General features: G+C 54.0%; 4 protein-coding genes across 4 annotated transcripts; 3 read left to right on the top strand and 1 right to left on the bottom strand.

Moving 5' to 3' along the window:
- Nucleotides 1-703: 703 nt before the first annotated feature.
- On the top strand, nucleotides 704-2,215 carry BDQ94DRAFT_167794 (aminoacyl transferase sphA; the record flags this gene model as incomplete). The annotated part of the gene is made up of 3 exons (XM_026770891.1): nucleotides 704-1,526; nucleotides 1,581-1,723; nucleotides 1,775-2,215. The coding sequence occupies 3 exons, from the start codon at nucleotides 704-706 to the stop codon at nucleotides 2,213-2,215; spliced, it is 1,407 nt and encodes a 468-aa protein (XP_026629194.1).
- Nucleotides 2,216-2,616: 401 nt separating this feature from the next.
- Nucleotides 2,617-7,437, top strand: BDQ94DRAFT_185360 (MFS transporter/GAL4/fungal specific transcription factor domain-containing protein; the record flags this gene model as incomplete). The annotated part of the gene is made up of 6 exons (XM_026774858.1): nucleotides 2,617-4,268; nucleotides 4,644-5,806; nucleotides 5,902-6,152; nucleotides 6,330-6,334; nucleotides 6,498-6,723; nucleotides 6,884-7,437. 6 exons carry the CDS (start codon nucleotides 2,617-2,619, stop codon nucleotides 7,295-7,297), a joined length of 3,711 nt encoding a protein of 1,236 aa, XP_026629193.1. The 3' UTR covers nucleotides 7,298-7,437.
- A 2,203-nt stretch (nucleotides 7,438-9,640) lies between these two features.
- Nucleotides 9,641-13,796, top strand: BDQ94DRAFT_138687 (DUF3591 domain-containing protein). The gene is made up of 4 exons (XM_026765283.1): nucleotides 9,641-12,244; nucleotides 12,298-12,354; nucleotides 12,443-12,622; nucleotides 13,058-13,796. The coding sequence occupies exons 1-4, from the start codon at nucleotides 9,681-9,683 to the stop codon at nucleotides 13,143-13,145; spliced, it is 2,889 nt and encodes a 962-aa protein (XP_026629192.1). The 5' UTR covers nucleotides 9,641-9,680; the 3' UTR covers nucleotides 13,146-13,796.
- On the bottom strand, nucleotides 13,004-19,123 carry BDQ94DRAFT_185354 (protein kinase-like protein; the record flags this gene model as incomplete). Its single annotated transcript, XM_026774857.1, has 9 exons — nucleotides 13,004-13,812; nucleotides 13,992-14,604; nucleotides 14,659-14,721; nucleotides 14,774-16,659; nucleotides 16,697-16,865; nucleotides 17,547-17,728; nucleotides 17,789-18,461; nucleotides 18,518-18,970; nucleotides 19,034-19,123. The coding sequence occupies 9 exons, from the start codon at nucleotides 19,121-19,123 to the stop codon at nucleotides 13,670-13,672; spliced, it is 4,272 nt and encodes a 1,423-aa protein (XP_026629191.1). The 3' UTR covers nucleotides 13,004-13,669.
- Nucleotides 19,124-19,198: the final 75 nt, after the last annotated feature.

Genomic DNA, 19,198 nt, shown 5'->3' with positions numbered 1-19,198 from the left:
CCCTACTCACGTCATCTTCCATGAGTCTAAGCCTGATTGTATTGTGCCCCAATGGCCGTTGATAGCTCATATTTATTCATATCAGTCGTAAGTCCCCATTCCTTCCTGTAATCCAGACGTTTGTACATTACAAAGAAAAAGGGGACCAATGAAGAGGTAGACACCTGTAGTATACTGTAAAAAACGGGCCGCAGTGGTGCATGGTGCACCAGGAAACCGTGCTTATCATGTTTCCCCGCAGAAGATGGTCGAAGTTAATGCTGCATGGCTGCCGTAAGATTTTGGTGTCGAGTATGATCTAGACTGCCGCCCCTCCCCCTAACCGGACTCCTTGTCCGTGCCTTTAGAGTAATTTCCTGTCCAAAAGAAGTAGTTGAGATGTCACTACTCATTCGCCCCCTCCCTTCCTGCACTTACACTATACCTCCGGCGCAGTCTGACTGTATTTGAATCCCACGCGATAGGATGACCGAGAGCTGCGAGCTGCGTAGCCGATCCTACACAAGGGATAACGCAATGCCGCGGTCTGACTGTAGGAACATCCTTATCGGGGATTCCGGGTTGACACCACAAAGGCAGCCCCAGATACCACGGGTGTTGATATAGCCCACTCAGCCAGCCCCCTAGAAGGCCTTGAGCATGTGCTTTCCCCTCCCCGTCAATATTGTGGTTCCTGCCGTAATACCTTCTACGCACTCACACCATGTCTGATTCATTCATTGTTGAATGGGCGAGAGCCCAACAGCCCAAGGCCCCCAGCATGAAGAATGCCTCAGTCTTCTACCGGAACCTGGAAGAGGAGCTCGACGTGCGCCGAGCCCAGCACGGCTGCATCATGCTGCACACCAAGGAGCAAACCTCCATGGTGGACTTTTCCTCTACCGATATCCTCGGGCTGAGCACCTCGGGCTCCGTCCGCAAAGGCTACCTGGACGAGCTGGCCCAACACCCCGATTTCAAGCTCAGCAGCCACGGCTCACGTCTGACCGACGGCAACTCCAGATACCTGGAAGACGTCGAGCGTGAGCTGGCTGCATTTCACGGCGCCGAGGCTGCGTTGATTGTCAACACGGGGAGCCTGGGCAATGCTGCCATTTTCTCCGTGATTCCACGCCCCGGCGATGCCATTGTGTATGATGAGCTCATTCACGCCAGTGTGCACGATGGTATGAAGGACAGCTTGGCCCTGTGTCGCAAGCCCTTCCGCCACAATGATGCCGAATCGCTGTATGATGCCCTGGTGGCCGTCCAGGAGTCGCAGCCCCAAATCCGCAACGGCACCCGATCGGTTTTGGTGGCGGTTGAGTCGGTCTATAGCATGGACGGGGATATCTGCCCGCTCCAGGAGCTGATTGAAACAGCCAAGGAGGTGTTTCCGGACGGCAATGTTCAATTTGTCATTGACGAGGCGCACAGCACCGGGGTGATTGGGCCCAACGGGGCTGGGTTGGTGAGCGCCCTGGGGCTGGAAAGCGAAGTGGCGATCCGACTGCATACGTTTGGGAAGGCGCTGGCTGCGACCGGAGGTAAGACACGATTGAACCGGTGTTGCTGAAGGATACACTGACTTGACTCGGTAGCCGTGATCCTATGCAACGAGACCGTGCGCACAATGCTGATCAACTACGCCCGCAGCATCATGTTCTCCGTGGCGCCGTCCTTCCCCATGCTGGCCTCGATTCGCGCTACATACCAGCTCCTGCGCAGTGGCGAGACACAAGAGGTATGATGTGGCTCCCTATTCTACCGAAAGCTTGAGCTGACACGGTAGCAGGCCCAGGACCGCGTCCAGGAGATCGTGAAATTCTTCCTGGAGACCATGACCTCCAATCCGATCTGGAGCAAAGCCAGCGACACCGGGCTTCTCCGTCTTCCCACGTACGAAGACGCGGATGTCCAACCATTCCTCACCCAAATCATCCAGCTACGGACGCGCACCAAGCACAACTTCTACCTTGCGTTCCACCTGCAACGGGCCGGGTTCTCGGTTTTCCCTATCTCGTATCCGGTGGTGCCCAAGGGGACGGAACGCGTTCGGATCATCTTCCATGCGTCGAACACGGACGCGGAGGTGAAAGCCCTGGTTGCTGCGATTGCGGAATGGGCCCAGGAGATGTTGGGGATTGAGAGTAGCGGGGATCGAACGAGGGTGCCAGCTGCGGCGCGGCATGTGTATGCGTTGATTGCCCAGGCTAATCTGAATGGGAGCGAGTAGATGGGTGTAAATAGTCCGAGGACTCTCGCATAGAAAGAAAGTACTCAGGCCTTGATCTGGCAGTTCTGAAATTCCCTCTAAGACCCATCATTTTAACCCGTTCGCCATATTTCCCGAGTAGGAGAGGGGAGGTAAAAAACAAGCCAACCCTAAATTGCTTATCTAGCTAAGAATTCTTGTCCCGTCTTGGGGTGGGGGGCGGCAGTGGCACGACCCTCGGATCTCTCGTTAGTCGTGATGGATTGGCCGATGCAGGGATCCTGACAAGGGATCCACTCCGACCCCGACCCCGATGAAGCCTGCAGGGGACTCTCTCCCCTACACGAGTATTTGAGTCGCAGTATGTCCGACTGGCGGTTGTCATTTTTGGGGTGTTACGGTGCTCTACGCGAATCACGACCATGGATAATCCTGCGGACGAGAAGACGGCGTCGGAAGGACAATCCGCCATGGATCTGTCCACCGAAGAGAAAGGATCAGAGGAACAGTCTCCCCCCGAGATGAAATCCAAGAAGCCGCTCTCCTTCCATCTGGCCTTCGTGGGGCTGCTGTTCATGGTGTTCATCGTGTCGCTGGACACGACCACCCTGGCGGTGGCCATCCCCATCATCGCCCGCGATCTCGGAGGCACGACCCTGGAGTCCTTCTGGGCCAGCACCTGCTTTATGCTGGCCGTGTCGGTCGTGCAGCCCCTGTACTTGAGCAGCTCGGACGTGCTGGGGCGGAAGATCCCGCTGCACACCGCATACTTTCTTTTCGTCGTCGGCTCGCTCGTCTTCGCCCTGGCCCCGAACATGGCCACTGTTATCGTCGGCCGCACCATCCAAGGGCTCGGGGGCAGCGGCCTTGACGTGCTGAACGAGATCATCACCGCTGACATGACCACTATGAAAGAGCGCCCCACGTATCTCGGCCTATTGGCTATCCCCATGGCCGCCGGCGCCCTGCTCGGTCCTATTGTCGGCTCACTCTTCACTCAGTACGTGACCTGGCGCTGGATCGGCTGGATTAACCTGCCCCTCATCGGCGCCAGCTTCATTCTCACCTTCTTCTTCCTGCGCCTGCGCCCTGTTGAAGGCACATTCCTCCAGAAACTCGGTCTTATGGACCTGCTCGGCATGGCCCTGTTCGTGGCCGGCTGCGCCGCCTTCGTCCTCCCGCTCAGCTGGGCCGGGGCTCTCTATCCCTGGGGCTCCTGGCGGACCCTTCTCCCACTGATCCTCGGCCTGGTCGTCCTGGCCCTCTTCGTCGTCTTCGAGCGTGTTCCCGCGCAGCCTGTTCTGCCTTACCGGCTGTTCAAATCCGCCACCGCCATCACCACCTTTCTGGGTGGCTTCCTCCACGGCCTTGTCACCTACACCCTCAACACCTACCTCCCGCTCTTCTACCAAGCCGCCTTTTACGAAACCCCTCTGCACGCCTCCGTTACTCTACTCCCCATGAACGTCATGTCCCTGTTCTTCAGCTGCGTCTCCCCAATCTCCGTCAGTTACCTCCGCAAATACCGCGTGAACATCTGGACGGGCTGGGTGTTCCTCACGCTCGGTACTGGACTCCTCCACATCATCACCCCCGCCTCATCCGTGCACTTGCGCACGGGTCTCCCCATCGTGGTCTCCCTGGGAGTCGGCGTTCTTTTTACTGTTCTTGTCCTCCCGGTGCAAGCCAGCGTCGCCAGCGTCGACGACACGGGGTTTGCCGTCGGCTTATTGGTCTTTTTCCGGTTACTGGGCGGGTTAGTCGGTCTAGCGATCGGGTCGACAGTGTTTAGCAGTGTTTTCGCAAAGTCGATCAAGGCGTTGGGAACCCTGCCTAGTAGCCTGGCCACGCTGGAGAACAGTCAGGCCGCGGTGGGGTTTATTCCTCAGTTGAGGGATCTGAGGGGGCAGGTGGGGAAGGAGGTCTTGGATCAGGTGACAGGTGTGTATAGCCATTCGTTTCATGTCATCTGGATTGTCTTGATTGTCTTTGCGGGAATGGGCCTGGTGGCGTCATGTTTTACGAAGGAGGTGAGTATGGAGAAGGAGGAGTTGGGCAGGCAGCGGTTTGAGGAGTAATCTATGCAATCCTTCGTTACCGCTAGTCGAGGGATCGGGAACCCATACCCTTTAGTTGAGGGAATTGGTTCCATGGCACTCTATTGGTGCTCTACTGTGACTCGGACTGGAAGGATCAGGGTAGGAGTTGGGGTGAAGAATGACCGAAATGCACTCCTACTTAGGGTTAGCACGACACACGAATATAGTAGCCTAATAGATAACCAGGTGCATGGCAATTGGTCAAAAATAAAAACCATTAGACTAAAATAGTGCCACGCTTACCTCCTAGTCAGCTCCCATTTCCGTTCTGATTCAGTCTCATGCATGGACATCTCACCTGCATCTGGCCATCTCCACCCCGACCCCGACCCCGACCCCAACTCTGCAAGTCCGTCACCAAAAGTCTCGCCTCCCTCTCCTCACTCCGACCTTTTCCATCCCACACACACACACACACACACACACACACACACACACACACACACACACACACACACACACACACACACACACACACACACACACACACACGCCATGTCGCTACTGCGTTCCAACGGGGTGCCTAGCTCCTGCGAGCCATGCCGCAAATCCAAGATTCGATGCGACCACTCCGTCCCTTGCGGCCGATGCCGGCGCAGACGCAAGCCGGCCCTGTGCGTGTACCAACCGGCCCCGATGTCCAAGCATCCGAACAGGACGGATCGCAGCTCCACCGACTCCATTTCGTGCGGCAGTGGCAGCAACATTACTGCCAGTGCCAGTCTCAGCAGTGCCTGGACAAGCCCGCTGCCTCCTCCCTCACTGGTCACTCCGCCCCTGCCCCCTGGCCATCTCCGTGACCGCTACCTTGCCGACTCGAGTCACCGCGGCACCTCGACCCCCAGCACCGGCGTCTTCGGGCCCACCAGCTACCTGTCTGTGCTGCGCGACGACATCGACGATGGCTCTTCCAGCATAGCCCTCTTTGCCAAATCCCTGCAACAAAACACCAGCGCCATCATCGACGACAGCCAGATCCAGCTCGGTGCCGAGCTGCTCCTCATCCTGCTCGATGATTTTGCCCTATACGAACACATGGCCACGGCACGGTTCGATCACTGCCAAGGCGATCTATTCTGCCCACCTGCCCTGCGTCTAATCCTGTCTTCCATCCGAACAATGCTCCACGAGGCCATCACCGAGCCCGCCAACCCGCTCCCTTCTCTACTTACCCTCTCCCGAAGCATTTTTACCGCCTCCTCCAAACCTTTAGTCGTAGACCCCGCCATCACCCCCACAGAATATTTCTCCTGTATGCCGAACCGCTGGGAGATTATAGGGCTAGTCTTTGCGGTAATTGGCTCCAGCGCATGTCTCCTCCCGCAACACGATCTGGCTGCGTATTCCCCCCCGCACCGTCCCCCACTTGACAGAAAGGGTCTCGCAGCTGTCTGTGTGTCAGCGAGTGAAATCTGTCTTCGCTTTTTTGACTACACCGGTGTCATTTCTGAACAGCTGTGTTGGGTGACACTGGAACATGCTTCGCTTCTTACCCTGCTTTATGGGGATTACGGTACCCCTTCCCTTCCCTTCCCAATTTCCTAGTATCCTCTTCCTAAATAGCCTCTCTCCCTATCTTACGTCCCTACCAATGCTAACAAAGAACAGACTACCGCCCCTACAAATCACTCTCTGCACTCATAACCCTCCTCTTCACCCTGGGCTACCACCACCGCGATACCACATCCAAACTCCCTTTCTTCCGCGCGGAACACCGCAAACGCCTCGTCGTCGCCACCTACGCCATGGACAAAGGGCTTTCCACATTCTTAGGTCGTCCACCCCGTATGATCCGTCGGTATATCACCATCGACCCGCCACTGGACATAGCCTTCACAGATATCATAGCCTCGCCAGAAGTTCTCGACGCCGCGATGACCCGCCTAGATAGCAATGGCTGGAACGCGGACGGGGCGTATACACGAGGATCATACGCGAGAGCATGCTTCATGATGGGGGTTGTAAGGGAGGCAGTACTGGAAGTTTCTCTGGATTCGAATATCGGGGAAGGAGAGGAGGTAGGGTTGGAGGAAAAGATTGCGTGAGATGCCTTTCCCCCCGCTCCCTTTCCCTCAAACTACCTTTTTCATTATCTTCTTTCAGGGATGACTTGCAGAGAACTGATGGGAAATAATAATCAGAGACATATCCACCCTCGCCACAAAAACCCGTCTTTCCCTCCCCTCATCGCTGTACCGCGTCAGCACGCCCTCGGACTTCGACCGCTGCCCCGAAACAGCCAAAGTTTGTCTCTTTCTGCACATGGACTCACTGTATAATGAGTTCATTCTCCAGCGGATATTAGTCCAGCGGACGGGCGCCAGCACAGAGAAATTGATTGCTGTTGCGCACGAGCTGCTGGATAATTTGTTGTTGTTGATTGCCAATCGCGCTGTCGGTGGGGGAGATGGGAATTCTGTGGTTTGGATTGTATGTTTCCCTTTCTCCTCCTTCTTCTTCTTCGTCTCCTCCCATATTATTCCCCTGTGTTCTATTTATCTATTTCTTTCTTTCTTTCTTTCTTCCCATTTCCTACGGGGTTGTACATTCTGAACTGAAGGTAAAGGAATTTTAACCAAAAAGAATTCAGATCTCCTCCCTCGGCCTCCCCCCTGCCGGCGTCCTGGCTATCGAACTACTGCATCAATTCCAGAACCCCGATTCCCATTTTCAGTCAGCAGGGGGCTTTCCCCGCTCGGAAATCATCCAAAATCTGAGCCGCTTTGCTGCGGATCTTGAATATGTGGTGCCGAGACAGGCGGGGAACTATGATGTTTGTCAGCAGGCGAGGTCAGTGATTAGGCATATCCTTGATCGGGTTTTGGGTGGAAGGGGGCCGGATGCGGAGGCGGGGGAGGAGGTGGAGGATGGGAATGGGAGGGGGGATGTGGGAGGGGGAGGACCAGGGCCAGGGTTTGTGGCAGGTGATTGGATGTCGTGGGATTTTAATGCCTGGATGGATGAGGATTCGGATTTGGTCAGGTGGTTGCATAGTTTTGAGTAGTTTGTATCTTCTAGTAAATGGGTTGGAGTTGGGACTTGAGTAAGAGTGGGATGGGATACGATGAGGTGAAGGGAAGAGAAAGAAATGAAGAAAGGCCGTGTATATAGTCTATAGATAACCAGTTGAGATGCAGAATCGGATAAGACTTGTAATTAAGGGTATAGTGTATGTTATGGCTTTGAGCTCAACTCACTCTTATCACATTTTACATGTTCACTAAAGCGCAGGAAATGTTTTCAGCGGCCTACAATAGGTTCAAGGAGGACTTCGAGAAGAAGAAGCAAAGGGGACAAAACCCATGGTGTCACAGGGATATCACATTAGCGGCAACTGATCTAGCTGAGACATTTGCAGCGCTTGGAGGTACAGACTACGAGGCTCCGGTCTTGGAATACTAGAGATGGGCGTTGTACAACCTAGACAAGTACGGCGACGCCCAGTTCCAGAATATTGCTCGTGTGCAAGTCAAGCAGAGAAATCTATCAAGGCAGAAGAAGAATTTTGAGGAGGAAGAGTGGTTGATTTTGGGTGCTTATAAGCACTTCCCTTCTTACAATTCTAGTGAAGGGGATGAGGAAGAATTTTATGAAGCCGCAACAGAATTGCATGGCTCTCTCGATTGGTGGGAATCCGTACTGCGATTCGCAGAACCATTACAAGTTTAGCAGCACCATGGTCGAAAGATCTGCGATGACGACCCCAAGGCATTGGTCCGAGCAGCGAATATTGGCTTGGGAAATGTCGCTGGAGAACGCCCCCCGCTTTCTCTACAGGCTGCCTTGCTTCTTGGTGAGATTTGCTCGACAGACAATCGCTCCGGTACTTGTGAGGGAGAAACCCAACTTGAAGATGTTGTGGGACGGTGTGGCGACTTTTTACCGCACGGCTCACTGATGACAATCAAGGCTATGGATTTGTTGATCAATCACTGGGCCAGGATTAACACTAAGCAGACTGAATGTGAGAACATGATAAAAGAGAGATGAGAGGCACTCAAGAGCGGATACGGTGTTGACACAACCATTGCGATCATGCAAATAACAGATCCCGGACTAGAAAACCGCAGTTGGAAAATTCCGGTTCCTGACTACGATAATGATGGCTTCAGATACGGCCAAAGCAGCCACTTGGTAGGACATCCTAGTTTGTTAGTTGTAAATAGAATTCACAATACTATCAATTTAGTCATAGCCCACTCGAGGTGTACATGAATAAGTCCATGGGTGGAGATTCAGGTTGAGGTTGCCTTATATTACACACGATTTCAGTACTAAGGTTGGTCACCTGAATCCTCCCTCACTTAAGAATATGTATTCTTACTAGCCATGCACAGTCGTTTAAACCCTCATAATGACCTCAGGCTTGCTTACCCAGCAGAGGATCATAGGAATAGCGCCACAGTTTGCAGCAGCATTACTGAATTGGGTATCCAGTTTGTTTATATAATGGATGATTCGTAGTAGTAGGACTCCAAACTAGTGGCAGTAGAGGGCGAGCTGCGTGAAGTTGTTTTGAGGGCTTCTCTTACCGCACTAACCCAGTTCAGGCTAGTGCATCTCGTGACACGAACCGTTTCCAAAACAGCCGGGGTGTTGCGTGACTGGTCTTAGCAGCCAGCCGGAATCTCCGACGGGAGCGAGGGAGAGACAGCATTGCTTGTCCGGGTCTCGGCCATCAGAGGTCAAGCTCGTCGAGCTATCCTTTTCATCGCGTTTGACCCGTTCAAGTCTCTGGTAGACGAGGTCGTCTCGATGCCATCTCACAAGCGCGCCCTTTTTACCTCACCTCACATTCACCAACCGATGCTCCGTCTCTTCACTACCCTGTCTCCCGGGCGCTGATATCAACTGTCTTTCCCAGCTCATCTCTCACCTTACCCTCCATCTCACACGTTATCAAAATGCCTCACGCAACAGAGCCCCCCGCACCCGACGCGGAGGATACCGCCTTTGAGAATGTGATGCGACAGATGAACGGCCCCTTCGGGGAAGGCGACATGTCGTTTGACTTCCTCTCCCGCGACTTGGAACCCGGTGAAAAGGCAGACGACGCGGTAGACTACGAAGATTTCGATGACGACGAGCTACCCGAAGAAGAAGAGCGAACCGGGCCGCCCGCTGACAACGGGGTTGGGGATCACGAAGACGACGCAGATAAAGGCTTGTTTGAAGCGGAGGAGGATGATCTTTTCGGTGGCCACGAGGAGGAAACTCAGCAACCACCGCGTGATGAACTGGACGACCTATTCGGCGATGGCCCCTCTTCTCCCCCAGCAGACCATGCCGACCCAACACGAGATTTGTTCTTCGAGGAGGAGGGAGAGGGCGAGAAGCCAACAGTGGCTCCCGAGCCTGTCGAACCTGCGCCCGCGCAACCCGAACCCATGCCGATGGACGAAGACGAGGACGAACCTATGCAGGAAGACGAGGCGTTGAGTCCGACCGCGGAGGATATGGATCCAGCTTCTCTTCGCGCCTGGAAGCTCCAACAGGCTCTGTTCGCTATGTCGTCTTATGGTCCGGAAAACGTGCCTGCGCCGCCAGAGAATGTCGAGGAGCTGTTGCAGTCGTTATTCCCCATGTTCGATAAGAATGCTCTTCCGCGTTTCCTTGAGTTGATTCCCCACAAGAAGGCCTTCTTTGTTGGAAAGCAGCCCCTCAAGCCCCCGAAGCCGGTCATCCCTAACAAAGTGAACATCGAATTGGCTCACGACCAAGAGCGATCGTTCAAGTCTGGAGGCCAGACGCTTAAACGTTCGCTGGAGTCGGAGCATTCTGGCGTGGTTCCTGTCTTGGAGGCGGCCCAAGAGGAGGAACAGGAGATCAAGGAAGAGTTTGATCAGGACACGGATACGGAGGAGGTGCTTCCTGGGGGGATTACCCATCATGACCTTCGCGTTGTCTGCGCCGACTGGGATGTGAGGGATGACTTCTCCATTCTGGATGTTGAGGAGGCGGAGGTCAAGGAGGCGGATGTTGACATGGAAGACGACTGGCTTCTCGAAACCACCCGCCCGGCGAAGAAACGGAAACTTGGAAGAGATCCGCTTGAAATTGTCGCCTTGTCCCATATCGATGTACCAGTGATTGATGACCCGCAACAAGCCACTTCCCGCATCGCTCAAAAGGTCACAGTTGACATGAACGATCCTCATATTCTCCTTGACGAGCGAGGCGCAGAGGCTGCGGCGCAGAAGCCAAAGGCGCTGGGTGCTCTCAAGCGTGACGAGTTGGATGCCAGTGTCACAAAACGCCTGACTTCGCGCTACAACATCTCGAATGATCAGGCATACGATATGCTTAAGCAGAACCACCAGAACAAGGTTCGGAGTACCCTGGGCAACGTTACCCTGGAGCACAGTATGCCTGCCCTGCGTCTGCAATGGCCTTACTACAAGACCGAGCTGTCCAAGGCCGAGGCGCGTTCCTACCATCGCCCTGCTCTCTCTTTCCGGCCTGGACAGACCTGTTGGTTCAAGAACCCGGCTTATATCAAACGAAAGCACCAAAAGGGCAAGGACGTCAAGCAACTCTACGATTCTACAAAATCCCTCTCTTTGGCTGACAACTCCAACGTTCTGCTGGTGGAATACTCCGAAGAGGTTCCACTTGTGCTGTCTAATTTCGGTATGTCAAATCGGATCATCAACTACTATCGGAGAAAGAGCATGGAAGACCCCACTCGCCCCAAGGCCGAAATTGGCGAAACCGCGGTTCTTCTCCCCCAGGACAAGAGCCCCTTCTCGATCTTCGGACACGTGGATCCTGGCGAGGTGACTCCGGCCATTTCTAATTCCATGTATCGTGCCCCATTGTTTGTGCACGAAGCCAAGAAGACCGACTTTTTGATCGTGCGTAGCAGTACTGGCTCTGGTGGCAGCGATTATTACATCCGTAACATAGAAAACCTCTATGTTGCCGGTCAGCAGTTCCCGTCGGTGGACATCCCTGGACCCCATTCGCGAAAGGTCACAACGGTGGCCAAGAACCGGATGAAGATGCTGGTATACCGCCTGTTGAAAAAGAGCCCAGACCTTCGGCTCTCTATCAGTGACGTCACCGCGCACATCCCAGGAACTAGCGATATGCAAAATCGACAGAAAGTCAAGGATTTCCTCCAGCACGACAAAGACTCCAAGTACTGGGTGCCAATGGAACCTGTGCCGGAGCAGGACGTGATTCGATCGTGGGTCCAACCCGAGGACGTTTGTCTGCTGGAATCTATGCAGGTCGGCCAGCAACATCTGCACGACACTGGTTTCGGCAATGATGCTGAGAAAACCGGCAACGAAGGCGAGAAAAAGGAACGGGAAGACGAAGACAGAGATAACGATGAGGAGGGAGAGAGCTTCGAGCAACAAATGGCACCTTGGAAGGCAACCCGCAATTTCCTTCTCGCATCGCAGGGCAAAGCAATGCTCAAGCTACACGGAGAAGGTGACCCTACAGGACGTGGCGAAGGCTTCAGTTTTATCAAGACGTCGATGAAGGGCGGCTTCAAGGCGGTTGGCGAGAGTGTGGAAGATAAGCTCGATGCCCAGCGGCTCAAGGAGCTTGGAGGCCACAGTTACAATGTTGCCCGGCAGCAGAAGTCATATGAAACGTCCATCCGACGCATCTGGGATTCCCAGAAGGCGTCTCTGTCTTCAACAGTCGAACACTCCGACGATGAGAGCGACATTGACCGCGAAGAAGAGGAGGAGTTCGGCAAGCCTACTCCGCGATCCGAGGCTCCCACTCCGGCTCCTTTCCGCCGTGACGACGAGACAATGAGTCAGTTCAGCAGAATGAGCATGCCCGCCGACCAGAAAGGAAAGGTTCTGCGTATTATGCGGACGTTCAGGGATGAGAAGGGCGAGCTCTACCAGAAGGAACATATGGTCTGGGATCCCCGGGTCATCCGCCACTACATCCAGCATCGGCATCGGGTCGAGGCACTCACCACCAAGTAAGCGCACCCCATTCACCTCTAACATCTATCAAACTAACCAACCTTCCCAGACTTGAATCACTTCAGCCAACGGGAGACAAGGAGATCGACGCTCGTAACAAGAAGCTGTACGTCCAATATCTATCAACCACTAACATCCTCCTCCACCCCCTACACCCTTCCCCAAAGACCAACTCACAATCTAACCCCCCACAGCCTGGAAGCCGAACTCAGCCGTCTCAACCGCAACAAAGAACGACGCTTCGCCCGCGAGAAGCAGAAGGGCGCAGCCCGCGCATCTGCAGGAGACTCCCCCGCCGATGGCGGCAAATCCGCCGGGACGCAACGGAAGTGTGCCAACTGCGGTCAAGTCGGCCACATCAAGACAAACAAAAAGTGCGTATGCCATAAACCAGGTCCCTCCTTTGGATTTCCAAACAACCCTTCAGATTTCGATCTCCCCTTCTTTACCAATCCGTAGTCCTTTCCAAGGATCCCGTACTGTCAGGTTCGGCTTCATAATCTCCTGGTGCTAGCCCTTCTCAGCCCAGGTCGAGGTCCCGCCGACTATTATGGCCCGAAAGACAGAGGACTATCCCCCTTACCCTACCCTATACCTCCCTCTATTTCCCATACCCCCTTACCCTCAACTTACCAGCAGTTCCTCCCATTCCCCACACTGCAAGGATTGATCTTTTCATGCAACACATGCATTTGACACAAAAGCGCAAACAAAACACAAATCATACAAAGAACAACAACAAAAAAAGACACAAAGAAAGAAAGAAGCAGCGCGCTAACCAACTTCCACCGTTTTCTTCTCGCTCACAGACTCTGTCCTCTTCTCAACGGTACCATGAAACCCGAAGACCGCGTCACCGATTCCGCCTTCGCGATGGGCGCTCCGCCTGCGCTGTGATCCACTCAAAACACATTACTCCCGCGAAAGACCATTCCGCCGCCTTTACGATCTATCTATCCTATCCTCCTTCTTCCTCTTCCCCCTTTGGCTGCCACCATCTGCAATAAGTACACGTACGCAGGGGCAACACCTCTCGCTGTACCCCTTTAATTCGTATCTTACTACTCTTCCCCCCTCTCTCGTGATACCCTACCTTTTTCTCGATGTCAGCACGCCTACATATCGACTCACGCCTGCATCTCTTTTCGCTGGTATACCTGATTTTCGCCATTTCAAGGTAAACCCAATGCTTCGATATATGTGGGTGTTAGAATTACTGCTTCATTTTTCAAGTTCATACTTCTTTATTTTGCATCTCCTCTTTGCAGTATTGCATTGGGTGGATTATTGAGGGTCACTTCTGACAGACTGAAACTTACAACTGGAGTTTTAAGGCGAGGGGGCCGGATGGTTGGATGTGTTCTATGATGTCTGAGTTATGAAAAATGGAAGATACCTTGCTGTTTCTTTTCTAAGAATAATCATTGGCACTCGGCTTTGCAGTGAATGATACCACGTGCATCTGTCTTGCGAGATAATCGATAGTATGTCATAGCCAGACAAGTGTGTTCCGTATGGATAGAAAAGTAAGACTGTGTTAACAATGAGAGACAAGGATAGGTCGCTCAGAATACATGTTGCGTTAAGACAAGGTACACAAAGATCAAAAAGAGAGTCAAGCAGCTGCTCTCTATCCGTACAAGTCCGATAGATGGCCACGCGCCAGCAGTCCTCGTCCGCGATCTGGGGCCAATGCCATCGCAACGGCATGGGGTCGACGATAGGTATATCCCAGGAATGCACCCCTCTTGCGCATCTCCAGGACCGTCATGCGTAGTTTGCGGTCTCGCAGCAACTTGTCCCGGGGTCGCTTCTTATCTCTCCCCTTGCGGCGGTTCTTCGGCGGCAGTTTGCTTGCGGGACTCAGCAGGCTATCGATCTCCTGATACTGGGGTGGGTCTCCCCTATCCTGGTGGCACTCGCCTCGCTCACCTGCTTCGCTGGAGCGTTCAGCATGCTCTGCGTCTGAGGCCGCAGAGACCTCGTCGTGACCATGCTCATATCCCGCGTCATCGAAGTACCGGGTGTCCTCCCAGCCTTTGACTTTGGGGATGAACGGGGGCATTGACTGGTGGATTTCATTCCAGTTGATACAACTAAAAAAAGGATGGTTCTTAATGTCTGTAGCGTCGTTGGGATAGACATAGAATCCGCGGTAGGTTTTATTGCGAGGGTCCATGTTGTAGAGGGGATGCTTGGCTGCCAGGCGAAATGTGACCGAGTCATTCACGCGATACTTGCTGGAGGACAGGCGGTGTTCCTTCTCCTGGAGAAGTTGGTTTATCAGGTCGATTGCTTCAGCGGAGATGAGCTTATCGGGTGGCCGGTTCGGAAAATGTAGGGTCTGGAGATGATGCTTCAAGTACTCAGTCATGCCTCGCCTGCACATAACAAACGACGAGGTGCTTACATGGATTTTCAACTTCGTCTTCTGGCGATCATCCGAAGCAAAAGGAGTGAAGCCATACAAGCACTGGTGCTGAGATCAATATCTGTAACCTCCATAGCTATCGGGAATGTCTTACCTCGTACAGGATAATGCCAATACTCCACCAGTCGCATCGCCCGTCGTACAGCTCTCCGCGAACCACTTCAGGCGCCATATACTGGTTCGTTCCTACAATGCTCCCAGCTAACCGCCGTTTCTGGGTTCGGTCGCGCCATCCCAAGAGGCCAGCAGTGGGGGGTGTCCACTCGGAGTCATTGACCGGTTCTGGATCCAGCGCACTGGGAGACTCCGCGATGCGTTTCGCCTCGCTCTGATCGAGGGCATCACCATCTACCCGGATCCCAAGCCGCTTGAGGAGAGTGTGGCGGTGATCATTGTAGTAGACCTGATCGTGTGCCCAGTGCCCATCAAAGGCCAGACCAAAGTCCGAGATCTTCAGGTGGCCAGAGGCTGAGATGAGAAAGTTGTCCGGCTTGACATCACGATGGATCCAGCACAGTCGATGAGCCTCTTCAATGCAGAGGATCATCTCAGCAATGTACCATCGCGCAATTGCCTCGGGCAAGACGTTTCGACGCATCAGCAGGCCAAGAAAATCACCGCCCACCATATAGTCCATGATGAGGTAAAGGTGATTTCGATCCTGGAAACTAGCGATCAAGGGTACAACCCAGCGAGACTTGGCCGATGCCACCAGGAAGTCTCTTTCGGCTCGCAAGTGACCTTCCTGGCTGTTGCGGATCATCGCCGACTTGCGAATGACTTTCATCGCGAAGACATCCTTCTTCACGCCAGTCATAATCTTACGTCGGTTGCTCTTCGCTCCGTCACTTAGAGACCGGAGGGAATCCAGCGCATGTGATTGAGTGTTTATGGCTTCATTCTTCCAGCGCAAGAGCTTGTCTTCTGAATCGCCATCTGAGCTTGTCTCCTCTGCTTTCCTTTCCTTCACGAGGCGTACGACCCCAAAGCTGCCCCGGCCAAGCACTTTGATGACCTCAAACCCAGCTAGGGACACAGTGGTATCATGGTTACCGCCACCATGGGATCGACTCTTGAGGATGCGACATTGGCGGAGGTAATGGTGCTCCTGGGTGATCCAGTTCGCCCAGATTCGAGCTCGTTCTTCGGGGCTCAGTGGCAATCCATACATATATTGTTCCAACTCCTGACGACGCTGTGAGCGAGGATCTGTTCCGCAAAATACGGAGTTAAAGTAGGTCTCGAAGAAAACCTTGGCATTTGCAGCAGCTTCGACTGTCACAATCGACGGCGATGTTCCTGACACTTCGGTCGAGCTGGAAGCTTCTTCTGCCGATTGAGGTGGGAGAGAAGTATATGGTGAAGCTTTGGCTGAATCGCCCAGGGCTTGTTTCGAAACCCGTGAAGGGTCCTCGGAAGTGGGAGGTGTCGACCGTGTGCCCAGCGGAGATACACTACTTATGGGAGATATCGATGGATTTGAGCTGTCGTTAGGGCTCTCACTTGGTCTGCTTGGGCCTGGCGAGGAAGCTGGGAAATGCACGGGTGTTATGTTAAGCGGCGAACGAAGGTGCGAGCGACGGATGACAGTGGGATTACCAAATGTCGTGGAGAGTTTCGTCGACACCAAACTAGTCAAGACAGCAGGCGTTGACTTGCTTCGTTTCACCGCGGCCACTGAACTGCTCTGTAGTTCACGCGTCTCTGACTTCCGTAGCTGATCAGCAGCCACGAATTGTTCTGGAGAGACGGCCTGCCTCGGAGTTTCAGATGCCATGGATGTCTCGGGCATCGGAGTAGTACAGCTGTGGGTGATGCAAGTTAGCAGGGGGCCCCCATGTCCTTGCTCTTCTTCCATAGCGGTACTGCTAGATGGAGCTCGGTTGTCGGCTGGGAGTGAATGAAAAGACTGTGATGGGTTGCTATCGCTTGAGGGTTTCTGCTGAACAGGCATCTCCCGCGTGGTCATTGTTTTCAGCGCTAGACACCTAGTTAGCCCTGTGAGTGTCTATGTCACCATAATCCACAGCCCTACCACCACTAGGGCCTCGAAGGCCCAGTAAAGAAAGGATCCTGGAGCTCCGTTGCTTAATGCGATCCCGGATGCTGTTGCTCTTTCGTTGGACTGCCTGAGATTCCGCATCGGCTGAGACGGTTGAGGCGCTCCCGTAGAGTTCCATAGTAGTCTCTACGATGAGGTCCGTGTGTGGTGGGTTTCCACAGGGCGTGGTCGACATGGGCTCAAGCATGGAATGGACAATCATTACGGTGGACGATCAAGGGACCGAGTAAGTCGGACCCAGTGGATAATCATGCGCTCCCTGGAGAGGGCTGATATGAGACCCTAAAGAGAGTGGTATGAATGAGAGAATGGGAAAGTGTACAGCGATGGGAATCCCCACTAGAGCAACTTTGGAAGCAGATGCTGCATGTGTCGGTGTACGGACAGACGAGACTGATGATGGTGAAAGATACTACAAGGCAGAGTGTGGTGCAGTTGGCCACGTCCACAGCAGGCACGACGGGGCAGGGACAACGCACACCCAGGGCAGGAACGGAAGAATTAGTGCTACAACCTCTACAGATATACTAATGAGCAAGAACGGCCGAGTAAGAACGGCCTCCGAATGAATCAAACCAAACACTTTTTATTAGACAAAGATAGTTGGATGGCTTGCAATATCCTCATCCCTGCCAATATGCATCGGAAGGCTGTGCAAGAGAAAAACAAGTCGGATATCACAGGACTGATGTTAGATTGAACGAACCCCCAAACACCGGTGAAGCAAACCCAAATGGAGTAACAGACACATGCAGTTAGATGTTAGTAGGGGGACTCAAATCTATTTGATCTCGAGCAGCTTAACGTCGAAGATCAGCTTGGAGTTGGCGGGAATGCCGGGGAGAGCACGCTTGCCGTAGGCGAGGTGAGGGGGGATGCTGATGCGGCGCTCACCACCGACAGCCATGCCGGCGACACCGATGTCCCAACCCTTGATGACCTCGCCCTTGCCGAGCTTGAAGGTGAAAGGCTTGCCCTTCTTGTTGGCTGCACATATAGTTAGCACCTATTTATTGTCTTCGGAAGCATATAGAACTCAGGACTTACCATCGAAGACCTTGCCATCTTCGAGCTTGCCGATGTAGCGCATGGCAACGGTGTTACCGGCCTTGGCGGCGACACCCTGACCAAGCTTCTTGTCGTCAATCTTGACACCCTTGACCTCCTTGACACCGAGGGTGCCGGTGGTCTTCTCAGCGGGCTTCTGCTGGGTGGAGCCAGTAGGGCCCTGCTCAAGGTTCTTGGCGAACTGGACCTTCTTGGCCTCCTTGCCCTCCTTGGCTTCCTTCTTCTCCTCAACGGGGGCGGCCTCGCCGTTGTTCTTCTTCAGCTTCTTCTGCTGTTTCTTGCTGAGGGCGGGCTCGGGCTTGGCCTCCTCGGGCTCAGCAGCGCGCTTGCCCTTACCCTTGGTCTCCTTGGACTCGACGAGCTTGGGAGCCTCCTCCTCCTCGCTGTCGACCTCGGTGATACGGGGGTTCTCCAGGTCGTCGAGGTCGTCGCTCTCATCATCCTCACCAATCAGGTCCTCCATGTCGAGCTCATCCTCATCGGGAGAAAGGTCGTAGTCCTCCTCATCGGAGTCCTCGTCGTCGTGATCATGGTGGTGGTCGTCGGCGGGCATGACATAGTTACCGGTCAGGTAGATGGTGTGGGTACCGGTAACCTTGAAGAAGACGGGCTCCTCCTCGTTGACAACGATGTCGAGAGGCTGCTGGCAGTTCTACAAGGGGTGTTAGCGCACATACTCGCATGAAGAGATTTTCAAGCATCGCATACCTTCTCGGGGTCCAGGGTACAGATGACAGTCTCGTCGAGCTCAAGACCCTCATCGGACTCGCCATCAGACTCCTCGTCGTCGTTGGCGGGGGCCTTGCCCTTGATCAGCTTGGAGATAGCGGCCTTGAGGTCGAACTCGCCCTCCTCATCATCATCATCCTCCTCTTCGTCATCCTCATCCATGGCATCCTCGAGCTCCTTGCGAGCGGCAGCCAGCTTGAGCTTGCGGGCCTTCTCCTTGTCGCTGGGACCACCGTTGACCTCCTCGTCGTCCTCGGAATCCTCATCCTCATCGTCCTCCCAGTCCTCATCATCATCATCCTCGCCCTGGAGGTCGAGACCAGGGGGAGCGCGCACAAGCTTCAGGGTAGCACGGGGGCGCTTGTTGGAGTCGAAACCGTCCTCGTACTCGGGAGCCTCATCGGGATCAATGGCAGCCATGCTGACACGGAACTGTCGCAAACGATTAGAAACAGGCATACAATGGCTTCAATGGGAGTGATTTCAGCTACTGACCATGGCAGAGAACTCAGGGACAGCGGGGATCAGAGCACCATTGGCGGGGACGCGCAGGGCGTAGACGGCAACGGGAGTAACACCGGACATCTTGACAAGAGATTATACAGATGCGAACAAGATAAGAATAGAAGAAAAAGAAGAAGAAAAAATCAGACCAACGAA

Source organism: Aspergillus welwitschiae, assembly GCF_003344945.1.
Source record: "Aspergillus welwitschiae strain CBS 139.54b unplaced genomic scaffold BDQ94scaffold_7, whole genome shotgun sequence".
Lineage (NCBI taxonomy): Eukaryota > Fungi > Ascomycota > Eurotiomycetes > Eurotiales > Aspergillaceae > Aspergillus > Aspergillus welwitschiae.
Note: the sequence above shows the minus strand (reverse complement) of the source record. Positions and strands in the feature narration are given on the sequence as shown.